The 15,750-nt window shown below is 37.3% G+C and overlaps 1 protein-coding gene across 1 annotated transcript in view; it reads left to right on the top strand.

Moving 5' to 3' along the window:
• Rb1 (RB transcriptional corepressor 1) overlaps positions 1 to 15,750 on the top strand; it is a 130,924-nt gene that overhangs the window by 24,197 nt on the left and 90,977 nt on the right. Inside the window, exons 3-6 of the mRNA XM_021181654.2 lie at positions 3,215 to 3,330; positions 6,338 to 6,457; positions 12,579 to 12,617; positions 13,671 to 13,738. Coding sequence (XP_021037313.1) covers positions 3,215 to 3,330; positions 6,338 to 6,457; positions 12,579 to 12,617; positions 13,671 to 13,738 — 343 coding nt within the window. The remainder of the gene's footprint in view (positions 1 to 3,214; positions 3,331 to 6,337; positions 6,458 to 12,578; positions 12,618 to 13,670; positions 13,739 to 15,750) is intronic.

Below are 15,750 nucleotides of genomic sequence, written 5' to 3'. Positions count from 1 at the left end.
CATTGTCAGCTCGTTTTCTAGAGAGGTGCACAGGTAATTCGGTAGAGTGAGCCTGTTCTTTTCAACCTTGAAGCTGGAACAACTGGCTATCTGTTTGGAACACTTCACTCACAGGGTTTGGGAGGTGGCTTAGTGGGTGGAGGTGCTTGCTGCCAAGCTTGACACCTGCAGTTGGATCCCTGGAACCTACATGGTAAATGGAGAGGACCGGTTTCTGCCAAGTTGTACTCAAACCTTTACCAGCTTGATGTGGATTGCCAATAAATATGAATTTAAAGAATTTTCTGTCTCATAGTACTTAGAAAAATTAGTTCACATGAACCCTAGACATAACATTCTAGAGCAGGACATGTAAGAAATCAGTGTGGAACTGTGTTAGAGATAAGTTTCATAGATAGCATCGCTAAAAACTGAGCCAGAAAAGAAAAAAAAAGTGAGAATTCAAACACTCTTACTCTGGGAAGTGCACACGAGTCAGTGCATAAAACCCTTACTATATGCACAGGAAGACCCGAGTTCAGATTACCCACACTCAAGCAGGGAACACTAACCCCAGTGCTGGCAGAGGCCAGCGCCATGACTAGCCAGTCGAGCTGGAGCAGCAAGCCTCAGGGACAGTAACACACACACACACACACACAGAGAGAGAGAGAGAGAGAGAGAGAGAGAGAGAGAGAGAGAGAGAGANAGAGAGAGAGAGAGAGAGAGAGAGAGAGAGAGAGAGAGAGAGAGAGAGAGAGAGCACAAAGCAGACAGAGTCTAATTCAGTTGTAGGGCTTTATTCTAATACAGTTTGAGGCTCTTAGGGAAGGGGATGTAGCTCAGTTTTGGTTTGTTTGCCTAGTATGTGTGAGGCCTGGGCTTCAGTTTCCAGCATAACACAGAAACCCTTTTCTGGTGTTGAAAAGATGAATAAACAATATAATAATTTTTGTCGTCTTTAGTTACTAAATGTGAGTGTGAGAGTTTTCTTAGAAAAGGCTGTAGCAGCTATAGGCAGGTCTATCGAGGACAGTTATGTTCAACAGGGGTAGGTGGCTAGGGGCAAAGCAGCAGAGAGGAAGTGAGATAAGTACACTTAAAAATTCCAGAAGAGAGGATTAAGGAGTTATAGCAGCAAGCAGCTGTCATTTCTTAGTAGTTTCTAAAAAATTAGCCTTATTAAGAAGCATAGGCAACAAGGAGGACACCAAAAGACATGCTGACATGGAAAGGAGAAGCTCACAGGACCCCAGCCCTACATCAGATCTACAGGCAACTAAGGACTGCTGAGGCAGGCCACGTAGTCTCTCCCAGGGAAGAGCACACCAGTGGGTTATCCAGGACCAGATAGCCAGCCCTTAAAACATGCACTTACAATTAAAGTACAAAATGAGGAGGTATTTATGTATTTAGGAACACAGGTAGACATACACATAAATACACATTTCCAACAGTTAATGAAAAAGAGACCATGAATTTAATGGGGTGAGGGTACATGGAATGGGTTGAAGGAGAAAAGGGAAGGGGAGATGGTGTAATTATATCAAAATCTCAAAAATAAAAAATAAAAACAGGCAAAAGTTGATGTTTTTATTTTCTGAGACTATATAATTATCATTGTAATGCTGAATCACAATATATATATTTCAGTTTCAGTAGTAGGATATATGTAACAGTTTCTGAATCAAATTTATTGAGTTGATGGAGATATATTCCCATATAATGACCACCAGCAAGGATTAAAGCTTCCTGAGCACACCAGAAGGTTCTCTTCCCATCTTTGTGGTCATTCCCTGGCGCCTGACCTCTTGATTTGAGTAGTGCGTACCTAGTGTCTGACATTAAATACAAGTCCTTACCTTCCCTGGAGCTATGTGTGCACAGAACCTGTGCTACTATTTTGTGTCTAGCTTTTCCTTTTTTGGGTGACTTTTTCTCAGTGTAATAATTTTTACTTATCTGTGTTGCTACATTTAGTAGGGCCTTTTCTTTTTTGGTAGATAGCATCAGCTGCATAATTCTATTACAGTTTATTTATAGAATTAACAGTTTGATTATTTCTGTTTGGTTCTATTTCTATTATATTTGGTTGGTTTCTAGTTTGGGATTATATTCATTACTAGTGTTTTAATTTCTTCTGGGCATAAGTATTGGGGATAGAATTTCTAAGTGATATAGAAAATGTATATTTAAATACATAAAAACTATCCAAACTTGTTTTGCAAAATGATCATAGCCATTTTACCACTTGTCATTGGATTCAGTTGTCTTATTCTACTTCTTCCTTACCAATCATCAATATTGTAATTTGTTTTAATTTAAACTATTTTGGATGTATAGTTATATTTTAAAGTATTTATATTAGAAGGAAAAGTTTACAGTTGGACAATGGTGAATTATTTATTATCCACAATGGATAATTATTTATTATCATTTGATAATAAATTATCATTTGATACTCTAGATCCTCTCATTCTTCCCTTGGTACATGAAATGCACACAGGGTGTAAAATGCCTTACATCTGTTTCCTCGGCCATGCTTCTACCTGCTTATTAGACCATAGATAATTTGACACAATAGGGTCCAGATTTTACCTACAAAACATACATTTAGAGGGTGGCATATTTCATTGAGGGGGGTATGCTGAAAAATACTCTACCTACAGTGTTACTCATTGCTCATCAGTTACTAAATGAGTGCTGGGCTGTGGTCAAGGGTTTAAACATAGCTTCATTTAAGCCTTGTAAAGTAATGTGTGCATGTAATCCCTTGTACAGGTGGCTTAGTTGAGAAATTGCACAAGCCCAGAAAATTCTTGACTGAACAAAGGGGAAAAAAATGGATGAATTAGAGTAAAAGGCATACGTATACTCTGAAAGGAAATCAGCTTTTGTTTCCCTGGAAAAAACAAGTTTTAAAAAATTCTAGAATCTTTTAATGTGGCTTTAATGATATTGGACTACTGAGAAAACAAACTTTCAAATAACTAACTTACTCAAAGTTTCCAAAGGAAATAGTAATTTAACTTTTTGAACCTCCTCATAATTTTTTTCCTTATAATAAAAATTGAGTGTTATATTAATGTAAAATTAAATATTTTCAAGTATATGCCATTATAAGAATTTAAAATTACATTTTTATGTTTAATGAGAAAATCATTTGTAATCAATTTTAACATGGTATCCAGTGTGCAGATGATTTAATAAAATACTTGAACCTTTTTATTCCTAGGAAGGATATATTCAAAAGAAGAAGGAACTCTGGGGCATCTGCATCTTTATCGCAGCAGTTGATCTAGATGAGATGCCATTCACTTTCACTGAGCTACAGAAAAGCATAGAAACCAGGTAAAAGCTCTGACTGAAAAATCCTGAAGTTAAAAAGGGCTATTAACGTTTTAATACACATTAAAAAGTTGGTGGAAATGCTAAAATTAAATTTAATATAAGGGATTTGGGACCAATAATGAATTTTAATTCTCTGCTGGGATTAGTTAATGCTTACTTAATTTGGGGGAGGTATTTTTTTAAGAATTTATTATTTTTTATTTTATGTTTCACCTACAGGTAAGTGCACCATGTGCAGTGCTTGAAGAGGCCAGGCTAGGGCATCAGAGCCCTTGGAGCTGGAGTTAGAGGTACCATGAGTCATCCTGTGGGTGCTAGGGACCGAACATGGGCACCTGAACATACCAAAGACAAACACACACACACACAGACACACACACAATCACATACACACACAGAAGTGAAAAAATAAAAATCTTTTCAAACATAAGGTGTCTGGGGTTTTTTTGTTTGCTTGTTTGGGTTTTTTGTTTGTTTGTTTGGTTTTTCGAGACAGGGTTTCTCTGTATAGCCCTGGCTGTCCTGGAACTCACTCTGTAGACTAGGCTGGCCTCGAACTCAGAAATCTGCCTGCCTCTGCCTCCCAAGTGTTGGGATTAAAGGCATGCACCACCACTGCCCGGCCTAAGGTGGCTGTTTTAAATTTAGATAAAAATTATTTATGTTGAAGACTTTTGCGTACGTGGATGTTTTAGTTACATAATTACATAAAAACTGCCATATATTCAGTATTGATTGACACTTGACCCAGGCATTTAACATTTTTTAGCTTTAAACTTTATTAATTTGTTCTCTAGTAATTTGTAGAGTTTCATCTTAAACTCACAGGACTTATCTTATTTCCTTTGTAACATATTTACAAAATACAGCAGTAAATAATTTTACCAGATTGTTAAATAGATGTATATCTTCAGTGAGTTAATTTATAATTCAATATAATTAGTATTTTAGCTAAACTAAGTAGATTAAATCATTACATTTTATAGCACTTTTTTACTACCGTTAAATAAAGTGTGAAAACAAAGGCTTTGTGTGTGTATGTGTGTGTGTATACATACATACATACATACATACATGGCATATAAATAACACAAGAGTCATTGTCTCTAATACCACAGGCACTGACTTCCCATCCCTTCTCTTAAATTACCCCTAGAAAGAGACATCTTTGTTTCACGAATGAATTTCGTTTCCATGGCACTCGGTCCCTCCCAAGATGTTTGGGGTACTCCTCATAAGCACATGCACTGCTCTGAGGTTCTCTTTTTTTTCTGGATTCTACAAATTTACATGATGAACTCTTCTCTTCTTCCTTTTCTCTCACCCTCTCTCTCTTCCCTTCTAATCAATACAGCATAAATAAATGTAAACCAGAGGGCCCATGCGAGAATAACAGTTCATTCTCTGACCTAGTCCTTCATGGTTAACTTTAGCATTTCTCACTAACTCCCTAAACTGTATTGATGGAAGTTCAAAGCAGTTTCCAATCAGCATCTTGATCTCTGCTGTCTTCTGCCATTCCTGCATCCTTCTTTACTTCCCACATAGCTATCAACACTGCTTTACCCCTCTTGGCCTGAACACTTTGTAATATCCTCTGTCACATGGATTTTTGCCTCCTGCTGACTATCTCAGGCTCTTTTGGTTGGTTGGTTTGAGGTGTAGCCTTGTACTTCTCAGGTGGGTCTCAAACTCCTTAAGTAATCTTTCTAGACTCCCAGGTGCTGGGACCATAGACATGTACTATCTTACCTGGCTTTGCTTTGGACAGCTTATAATAGTTGTAATGACTATTCCTTGCTCTACTTAGCTGCTTTTGTACAATTTTATATACAAAGTCAATTAGAAATTAATATATGAAGTCAGATGTGATGGTGTGAGGTAGGCTGATCTCTGTGAGTTCAAGGCCAGACTGGTCTGCATAGCAAATGCCAGGCCAGCCAGGAGTATGAGACCTTTTGTCAAGAGTAGGAGGAGATGGTAATGGATATATGAGAGCTATCTGATCATGTCTGCCTTACTGCCCTATTGAAAATATGTATATTGAAGATTAATTTTATAGAAAACAACTTTTAGAATTACTACAAGTTGTTTAACAATGTAAAATTTTAGCCAGTTTTTCACTTTCTCTATTTAAACATGAAGCTTTTGGTAAGGCAAAGAATGTTAGTGTGTATATGACAAGGAAATGCCAAGTGGTGAGAAAGGTTATCAGAGCGAGGTGAGGTAGACATTCACAGGGTGGGGATCATCATCACAGGCTGGGCAGCCCCACATGGACAGAGCAGTCCCGCACAAGCTGTCTGGAATGCAGTGTCAGAGATCAGGCACTTAGTGTAGAGAGGTATAGTACAGGAGGGCAACCTGATGGGGGAAGGAAGGGGGGCTGTGTGCAGTTAAGTTAGCCTGTCCTTGTTGGAGACTGGAAGGCTTTAGGGGTAGAAGAAGGACAGAGTTTCAAATATGAAAATGGAAGCACTAGAATGAACTATATGTTTTGAAAAAACATACAGATACAGATGGCTGTATAGTGTTTAAGTACAATGTATTGTGGAACTCTGAAAGAATGTATTTTAAATGTTTTTGCTTTGTACAAGTAATAAATGTTTGAGGAGATTGGTATGTTTATCTTTGTTATGCAGTGTTTACACGTGTGAAAACATCACATGCTACTTCCCTAAAATGTACAGTTCTTGGGCTTTTATGTATCAGTTGATAATAATTTTAATTTAAAAGCTCATACATATATATTTAGAAACACAAATGTACATATTTCATGCCCCTGCTTTTCTTGTTTTCTTAATTTTAAATAAATATAATTGGGGTAAGTAGATACTAGGGCCTGGGTTGCTTCTAATAAAATGTAAAACCAAATATAGCCCTTCCAGAGAATACACAGTGGTCTAGTGTAGAGCTGGCAGTCTTTTGAATTGAATTACACATGCTTTGAAAATTAAATAAAGCAAATTTTGATAGCTACTCATGCACTTTTTCTATTTTTTTGTAGTGTCTATAAATTCTTTGACTTATTAAAAGAAATTGATACCAGTACCAAGGTTGATAATGCTATGTCAAGACTATTGAAGAAGTATAATGTGTTATGTGCACTCTACAGCAAATTAGAACGGTAAGATAAAAGTTTTATTAGGCTTGCACTTTCATTCTTTGTTTTTTATTTTTATACCTTGATACTTCAATTTGGAAACTATCATGGGTAATAGAAGTATTAAGCATTATCCCCTAACCTTATCCATTTTGCTATTATTTCTTAAACATTCTGGGTACTTGCCCTAAATTAACTGTTTTTACCAGCCTTTTATGTCATTTGCTTCTTCAGATTTTGAGCTTGATTTTCATTTTGTCTAGTGGAACTTGTAGTTCTAAATAGTGATCTAAATTTTAACTTCTTCCAGCTTAGAAAGAAACCATATTGTCTATAGAAAGTGTGTGACCAGTTGCCAAGTTGTGATCTGTGCTCTCAGAGGTAGTTGAGAAGACTCTACCTGTACTGTTCAACTGGAAAGTCATGGCTAAGCTTGACTTATATTTTGTCATAATATTTTTATTGATTTGGGGGGTTCACATCGTGTATCCCAAGCCCTCTCACTTTCCTGTCCTGCCCACTTTAGGACTTCTCTCCCCACAAAAGAAGAAAAAGAAGAAAAAACAAGCTTACCCATGTACTCACTGGTGCATGGTCAAAATCCTGGTGGATCTCATGTTAAAGAAAACTGAGTCCTTCCCTAGCCATACCTCCATCAGAAGCAATCAATTCTTTTTTTAAAAAGAAGATTTATTCATATAGTTTATGTATGTGAGCACACTGTAGCTATACAGATGGTTGTTAGCCTTCACATGGTTGTTGAGAATTGAATTTAGGACTTCTGCTCGCTCTGGTTAGCCCTGCTAGCTCAGGTCCAAAGATTTATTTATTCTTATATGTAAGTACACTCTAGCTGACGTCAGATGCACCAGAAGAGGGCGTCAGATCTCATTATGGATGGTTGTGAGCGACCATGTGGTTGCTGGGATTTGAACTCTGGACCTTTGGAAGAACAGTCAGTGCTCTTACCTGCTGAGCCATCTGGCCAGCCCAGAAGCAATCAATTCTTGTAGAGGAATTTTAGTTGAGCAACATGGCTACTCTGACAAGAGATCACACCCAAAGATATGGTCCAGCTGGAATCTGGTAATACACATCTTTGGTCCCTCTGGCTGGAATGTAGACACTCATTTAGAACATACCTTTGATTCCAGTCAATGATATCTAATTGACGGACCGACAAAGTGACAAATCAGAGAAAGATTTGACGGAAAGAGTCAGAGATAGGATATGCCCAGTTCTCACCAGAACAGACAGGAAGGAGAGGCTAAGGAACAGGCAGGAAAGAGCAGGGAGGGAGAGAGAATAGTTTAGTACAGTTTGGAGCAGTTCAGTTCAGTGCAGTTTAGTTGAGTGCAGTTGTGCTCAGTTCAGCTCAGACAATTCAGGTAGTCCGTGGAATTCAGAGGCAATCTTTCCAAGTAGAATGTCATCTTATTTTTCATATGACTATGGCCCCAAATATGAAAGATTTCTGTTATGATATTATTTAGATGTCTGAAAACTAGAAATGAGCTCTTTATAACTGAATTTTAAGTATTTCAAATATTATAATTATAACCAAACAATTATAAGCTAGTTTTGATGAGGAATAACAGTGTAAAGAAGTGCTTGTAATGTAAATATATAAATCAGAGTATACTATGATTGTGACAGTGCAAAAGGGAAAAACCCAAGCCTCTAATGCATCACCTGAAGTGACTCAGAAGAAGCTTGCTAGAATTCTAGTAGAGGTTTCCTATCCACGATAGACAAAGTACGCAAAAATTTCTCTGAACCAGTTGTTAAAATCTTCTGGTAGGCTCTAGAGATGGCTCAGTGGTTAAGATGCTTACTGCTCTTGCAGAATTCAGCTCCCAGCACCTACTTCAGGTGTCTTACAACCACCTGTAACTTCAGCTTCTGGTCTGTGCAGGATACTTGCACAGACTTGTGCTAAACAACGGACATACACACACATACACAGAAGTAAAAATGAAATGAGTCTTTAAGAGCAAAAGAAAATGCTGCACAAATCAGTGCCTTAAAAACTGACTAGATGATTTCTAGATCTAGAATTTGAGGGCCAGGAATGACTTGGGGTACAGTGCTTACTGTCTTCTGCTATAGTGATTTTATTCTACTTTTGTTATTAAAATATAATTACATCATTTCACCCTATTCCCTTTTATTCCTCTGACTCCTCCCACACCTCCCCTCCTCTCCCACACTGTGTTCCTGCTTCCTTTTAAATCTGGCACCTCATTTTCTTTGTTGTTGTTACATGTATATACATAAACATGTAATTATAACCTGTTGAGTCTGTCTAGTGTTTCTTGTGTGTATATGATTTAAATGCTAACCATTTGGTATGGGATAACCAATTAATAGGCTTCTCCCCAGGAGATAGATTATTCTTCCTGCTCTCATTCCTTAATTGTCTGTTATTTGTCTAGGGGTGGGGCCCTGTGAGTTTCCCCATTTACATTTCTGCTATAATAATTTTAATTGGATACTTCCAAGTAGTTTTACTTTCTTATATGATTCTGCTTTAATATCAGCTTCTGTTTTCAGGGATTTGTTTGCTTCTTTCTTTATTATACTTTCCTCTGATATAGTGCACTTGATATCCTGGGAGTTGAGAGAGAGGTAAAAAAGGGTATTAGAAAATGAAATAGTCTCATATGTGATTTTTAGGCTTTACAAAATATTCTGTTTAGGTGGTTTACCTCTAATTTTTCTCTAAACAGAGCAGTGATCAATAGATAAACCATTAGGCTGACATTTTCCCTTTATATTCATATTAATCTCAAGACTACTAAGTCTTAAGAATTTTCTGTATCTGTATTTTGAAGAGTAATTTTTAAGTAGTTTGGAAGGGCAGAGAGAAGAATGTTATAGAGAATTGATTAAATTACATAAAAACAGAAAAGAATATTGTAACTACTACATATTGAAGTTCAAAAACTTTAGCAGTTATATAGACAATTTTGAAGTGCTCTGGATCTTTCTGTATCCTATTCCCTAAGGGCCAGTATAAGCAACAGTGTTTACAGTCAAGTCTGTGGGATATAGCACCACAGTTCCCAAAGAATTTTCTTCTAACACAACTGGAATATGAGAGTTCATGATGACCGTCCACATTCCAGTTGAATCTTTGAGATGTCCTTGATGTAGAAAACTCACAGTCTGAGAAACAACCAATTAGCTCCTAGAGTTATCTCTCCTGTAATCTATAGCCAGCAAGCTTGACATGGAAGGGGAGCAGTCAGGGTTCTAGAGCAGGCTCTGCCCCTCTGGTCTGGCTTGAGATTCTCTCTCTATTTTCTGTAGTTTGCCTTTGTTATCTCTGTGGGAAGCTGGGTTTTACAGTCCTCTTGAAGTGTCACCTGAATTGGGGCTACTCAATAGACAACCATTAAAGTGTGTTCACAATGAGCTGTTCATAGTAAATATGCATAGATGCCTTACTGTATTATCAAGTACAAGGTGCCCTTACAACAGAGAGGGTAGAAGCTCATCATCCATCCTTCTTGTTCTCTATCAAAAACAGTAGCTATTATCTATGAGAGAGAAAGAAGGGGGTTACAGTAGAGCTTAGAGGAGAAGCAGTCACTCAGGTCTGCATTCTAACCTGATCCTGAGTAAATACTATGTAATCTTGGATAAATGAGTTACCTAACTTGGGTACATAGTTTTCTAATGTCTAAATCAAGTTAATGAGAGTACCTATTAGTTAGGGCTCTCTATAGTAACAGAATTTATAGAATGGACCTGTATCTATATCTCTAGATCTATATCTAAAGGGAATTTATTAGAATGGCTTTCAGGCTGCAGTCCAGCTAATCTAAGAATGGTTAACTATGAATGGAAAGTCCAAGAATCTAGTAGTTGTGCACTCAGTCCACAAAACTGCATGTCTCAGCTGGTCTTCAGTGTATGCTGGGATCCTGAAGTAGGCTCTAGTGGCAATGAAGGAATGGACTTGCTAGCAAGGGGAGGACAAGCAGGCAAAGAACAAAAGCTTTCCTCTCCCTTATATAGACTCCCAGCAGAAGGTGTGACCCAGACTAGATTTGGGTTAAAGGTGTGTTTTTCTCCTCCTAAAGATAACAGATTTTTGAATTTTAGTTAATTCCAGATGAGGTCAAGGTGACGATCAAGTATAGCCATTACATACCTGTTAATGTATTAATTGAGATAACATATAAATAGCGCTTTCATGATAGCTTTTAATTTTGGGGTGTGTGTGGGGGGGGCAAATGTGGGCAAATGTGGGCTACAGCAGCACAGTTGTGGAGAGTAGAGGGCAACTTGAAAGAGTTGGCTCGCTCCTTCTACCATGTGGGTCTCAGTTTCAAACTTATATTGCCAGGCCCAGCAGCAAGCATCTGTACCCACTCAGCCATCTCACAGGCCCAAACATTTATTAGGTTTTAAAACAAGAAAATAAGACATTGTCTGTTTGGAAAACACTGTATAATACTGTATTTTCATAATGTATTCCCTCTTAGACAGTCACAAAACACCAAGGCAATGCAAGATATTTAGAAGTTTGATTGAGTTCAGCATTTTCTAAATGACTGATACTTACATTTGCCTTAGCTACTTTCTGTTGCTGTGATAAAATACTCCTACAGAAACAATTTAAGGGAGAAAGGGTTTACTTTGACCTACAGTTCCAGAGGGATACAGTTTCTCACAGTGAGGAAGATGTGGCAGCAGACCTGGAAAGCATGGTGGCAGAACAGCAGGCTCCTGACCACATGGCATCCCTCAAAAGAAAGCAGAGTGCATGAACAGGAAGTGGGTTTTGGCTATTAAAGCCTTAACTCCCACCCCCACCCCACCGGCACCCTGTGACTCTCTTTCTCAAGTGTGATCCTTGTGGGGATATTTCACATTCAAACCACAAACCATAATGTCATTTAACATCAGTTAAGATCTTATACAAGAAGTGTTTATGGAATATACTTTAAGAAAATGTATGATGTCAGCTGTTTTGTTGTAATCAAATTAACAAGCTACATCAAGAATTAACTGTTAGGGGCTGGAGAGATGGCTCAGTGGTTAAAAGCAGTGACTGCTCTTCCAGAGTTCCTGAGTTCAATTCCCAGCAACCACATGGTGGCTCACAACAATGGAATCCGATGCCCTCTTCTGGTGTGTGTGAAGACAGCTAGTGTACTCACATACATGAGATAATTCTTTAAAAAAAAAAAAAGAATTAACTGTTAGTACCCTGTTATCTCCATGAGCTCTGAGTTTGATCAAGAGATCCTGTCCTCAAAGAATAAGATGAAAGAACAATTTAATATTCCTGACATCAGTCTCTGGCCTCCACATACACTCACATGTGCACATGCCACAACATGTACACGTGAAAATGCAGCTATGGCTGTGATGCTGGATTGAAGAGTATCGAGTTTAAGTAGATGATGCAGTACATCATGGATCTTAACTAGGTGAGAAGGCGGTACTGGTGAGTTCGACTAAGGAAAAAGAGAGGAAGGAAGTTCTGAATAGGGATTAGAAATAGAAATGTGTCAAGAAAAATGAGCGGGGACAGGAACTGGGCGTGTCAGGTATGTGCTGAGCATGTGCACACCAAAACAGTGACCGGATGTGCTTTGAGCGCTGATGTATGGAAGGTAGGATGGGGGCTGGGCAGGAGCAAGCTAGCTGTGCCCTGCACAGTGGAAAGTTGCTGAATGCTTTTACACTGGGGATGGCATAGTCTGATTTGGCCTTACAAGGCTGCCCTGCACTTTGTACCTTAAGATTTTTGTTGACTAGTCGTTTGGAATAATTTAGCTTTAATGTTGGTGGCTTTGAATCAAATCAAGGTTTCCGTTTCCCATTTACTTGTCCAGTTTTCTGGAGTATGAAGACTGCAATGTCAGAGCTTGTTTATTATAGGGTAAATTATAGAGATATATACGACTTATTGGTTAGTTACCCACTGAGCTAACAGTCTGGTCTGGTCATTGGTTTTAACAGTGAGTGACAGAAGCCGGTTCTTTTGTCTTAGAACATGGTGATGTGAGATGGCATTTTGTAGTAAGCAGATATACTTTCTTTTAGAAGGCTAATGACTCATGCTGCAGAAGTATTTTAAAAGTTTTTTTAAGCTGTTATTTTACTGAAATTATTTTTTTCTTTTCAGGACATGTGAACTTATATATTTGACACAACCCAGCAGTGCGTAAGTAGCATGTAATTTTTCACTAAAATTTGTTTTTTTGGACTAATCTCAAACATATTGATAACTTTGGTAATAAAAACATACTACTTTATAAGTTAAAGTGGTAAAATCCTGTTTGGATTTGTTTATCTTCTAAAAATATGTGCCTTACTTATATAGCAGAGAGAACCAATTAGCTGGAATTCAGTGTTCTCTGTCACTTTTCTGAGGAAAATGCAGTTCATTCATTAAGTTTTTATTAACGATCTATCACAGGGATTTTATCAACAAGGCTCTGCATACTTTTGTATAAGAACAAATACATTCTCAATTTAGGGATTTGGAGAGAAGACTGGACCCAGGCGTGAAGCCCAACATCCCACATGGTGGCTTACAACTATTTGTATTTCTAGTTCTGTGGGGTGGGATGTGATGACCTCTTCAGGCCCCTACAGACACCAGGCACACAAGACGTGCACAAACCACACAGATAGGTAAAATATTCATACTCATTAAAAAATTTCATTTACAAATCCTAAATTCCTGAACAGTACGTCAGTGTTCTTCTCTGTAAATAGCTCAAGAAATCCTGGAGATTTCCTGCCCCACTAAAGCACTGGCATTGAAGTGATTGATAGAAATGCAAACTGTGCATATATTAATTCATATAAATCTGTCGATTCTAATGAGTGATCATTCTGTGGAAAAATTATCAAGGTAAAGTGTTAAGTTGACAAGATCTAAGCCACCTAATTGTTTGGGTTTTTTTTTGTTGTTGTTGTTGTTGTTGTTCATTTTAATTAGAAAAACAGAGCAAACAAGTATAAAGGTAATTAGAAACAAATTAGTGTACCATGGGCTTTATATAGTTTTAGATTAGAATCAATATTTTGGTAGGCACACCAAATGAACTAGATGAGTTTAGGTGCAAATTTTGCATTTAAAGACGGTTGCATTTCATTATGTATTTATTTAACTCAAGTCTATAATTAAAACAAACTACCCCAAAGTAAAGCGGGAACACTTTGTCAGTGTCTGACTTTTTTTTTTTATTGCTTTGTATTTGTTTACCAGGTTATCTACTGAAATAAATTCTATGTTGGTGCTAAAAATTTCTTGGATCACTTTTTTACTAGCTAAAGGTAAGTGAATGTGTTATTGAATGCTGATGTGTCAAATATAGTGATTAAATTGTTCACTTGGAATAGTACAAAAAATTATTCAATTAATAAATCCTTCTGTATTCTCTGCATGGCTTATTAACTGCATTTTTATAGTTATGGTAATAGAGCATCATTGGAAATGTTTAATTTCCTCCTTTCTTCCTGATCTCTTTCTCATTCCCCCTTTCTTCTCTATTTTCTTTGCATTTTCCTTTTTTAGTGGTGTTGGGGATAAAAGTCAGGGCCTGGTGAATTTTAAATTATAAAAATTTATTTAAATTAAAAATAAAGTAAATAAGAAATGGAAATAATATGTTTGGTCACTTTACATGGAGTTTAAAATATTTCCTAAGATAGCATCTTTACTTTTCTTTTTTAGACTTTGTGTTTTGAGAATGCTAATACAATGAAAAGGAAAAAGTAGAATAGTTAAATGCCATTACCTCTTCCAAATTCAGGGTGAAGTCTTAGGGTTTTTCCTTCTGACTTGGAGAAAGTAGAAATTGCTGGACGGAGAGTCAGATGGAAATAAGCTGTGATGATTAGTTAGTCAGTAAAGACGAGATTCCAGGATACTGTGCTGAGGGAAAACAACAGGATCCCGTCACGGTCCCCCTAGAGAGGAGGGAGTTCTTCTACTCAATACTAGCCAGACCTTTTCCCTTAGCAGCTGAGAGCAGCGGAGATTGGGCATGTTGAGGGTGGTATAGCCAGAGACAGGAAGAGGAAAGTCTACAACACTGCACACCAGTCTACTTTGAAAACAGTGATAAGAATCACTCTTGGAACATCATCCTCCCTGTCTTCCCACTTTCTGACTACTGCATCCTCTTGTCTTCATCTCATTTTTGAAGACTATAACATTTATTCATCTGTAATTATAGTTACTACATGCCTTTACTGTCAGTTCTGTGTATAAGTGCATTCTGTGCCCTTTGTAACTACTTTATTATAGCTTCTCTGTTTCTGAGTTTTTGATTTTGATTTATTTCTTAGCTATCTGGATTGTACCATCAAGGATTTAACATTATCTTGTACATTTATTTACTTACTCTGTGTGTGTGTGTGTGTGTGTGTGTGTGTGTGTGTGTGTGCCTCAGGCTTGGTGGAAAGCACTTTTGCCTGCTGAGCCACCTCTCCAACCTGTGGAATTTTAAAAACTAGGCCTTTTCATGTCATCTTCCAAATGCTTGTCATGTTAATGGCAAGTGTCCACAGCATTTATCCCTGAAAGACAACTTGACTGTGTGTCCTGTTCTTGAGTCATTTGTCCCTTAAGGAAATATTTTGTAGTAGTGAATGTTACTTTTAGGAAATCTGAGGCTCACTTAAGGTCCCTGCTGTCATTTAGTTGCTGAGGACTTGATGAGTTCTTTTTGAAACTTGAGATTTAAGTCTGAAGTGACAACTCAGTAGATAAAGCCATCTTTAGTCGACTAGTTAAAGTAGCTAAAGCTAAAACTTGCACCAGAGTCCTGCTTTCAATCCACATGGCAGTTCACAGTCTCCAGTCCAGGGCATCTGTTACCCTCCTTTGGCCTTCAGGGACACAGACAAACATACAGGCAAAAATGCTCATATGTAGAAATAAAAGTAAATGAATATTAAGTTTGAGGTTTAATATTTTTACTAGGATATCTGTTGATTTGTATCATCCTGCATTCATTTGTCTTGGAATACTTATTTTAAAACAAACAAACAAACAAACAAACAAACTAGGCATTCTGTTTTTCATTTCTGAGACATCTTACTAATGTTGTATTTTAAGACATTATTTTATTCAGTGTGTCTTCTCTGAACATGATATCAGATTGTTTTGTTCTTCATATTTTTCTGTCATTTTAATGATTTTAAATCTTTTTTTTTTTTTTTTTTTTTTTTTTTGCAATGCTGGAAATTGAACTCAAGGCTTCATGAGTGTCAAGCAAATATTATGCCACTGAGCTACACCCCCGACTTTGTATTACATACAGGTTCTATTCATCTTGTCT

Source organism: Mus caroli, chromosome 14, assembly GCF_900094665.2.
Source record: "Mus caroli chromosome 14, CAROLI_EIJ_v1.1, whole genome shotgun sequence".
NCBI classification, from domain to species: Eukaryota; Metazoa; Chordata; class Mammalia; order Rodentia; family Muridae; genus Mus; species Mus caroli.
The sequence above is the reverse complement of the archived record's forward strand: the minus strand, read 5'-3'. Positions and strand labels throughout refer to the sequence as shown.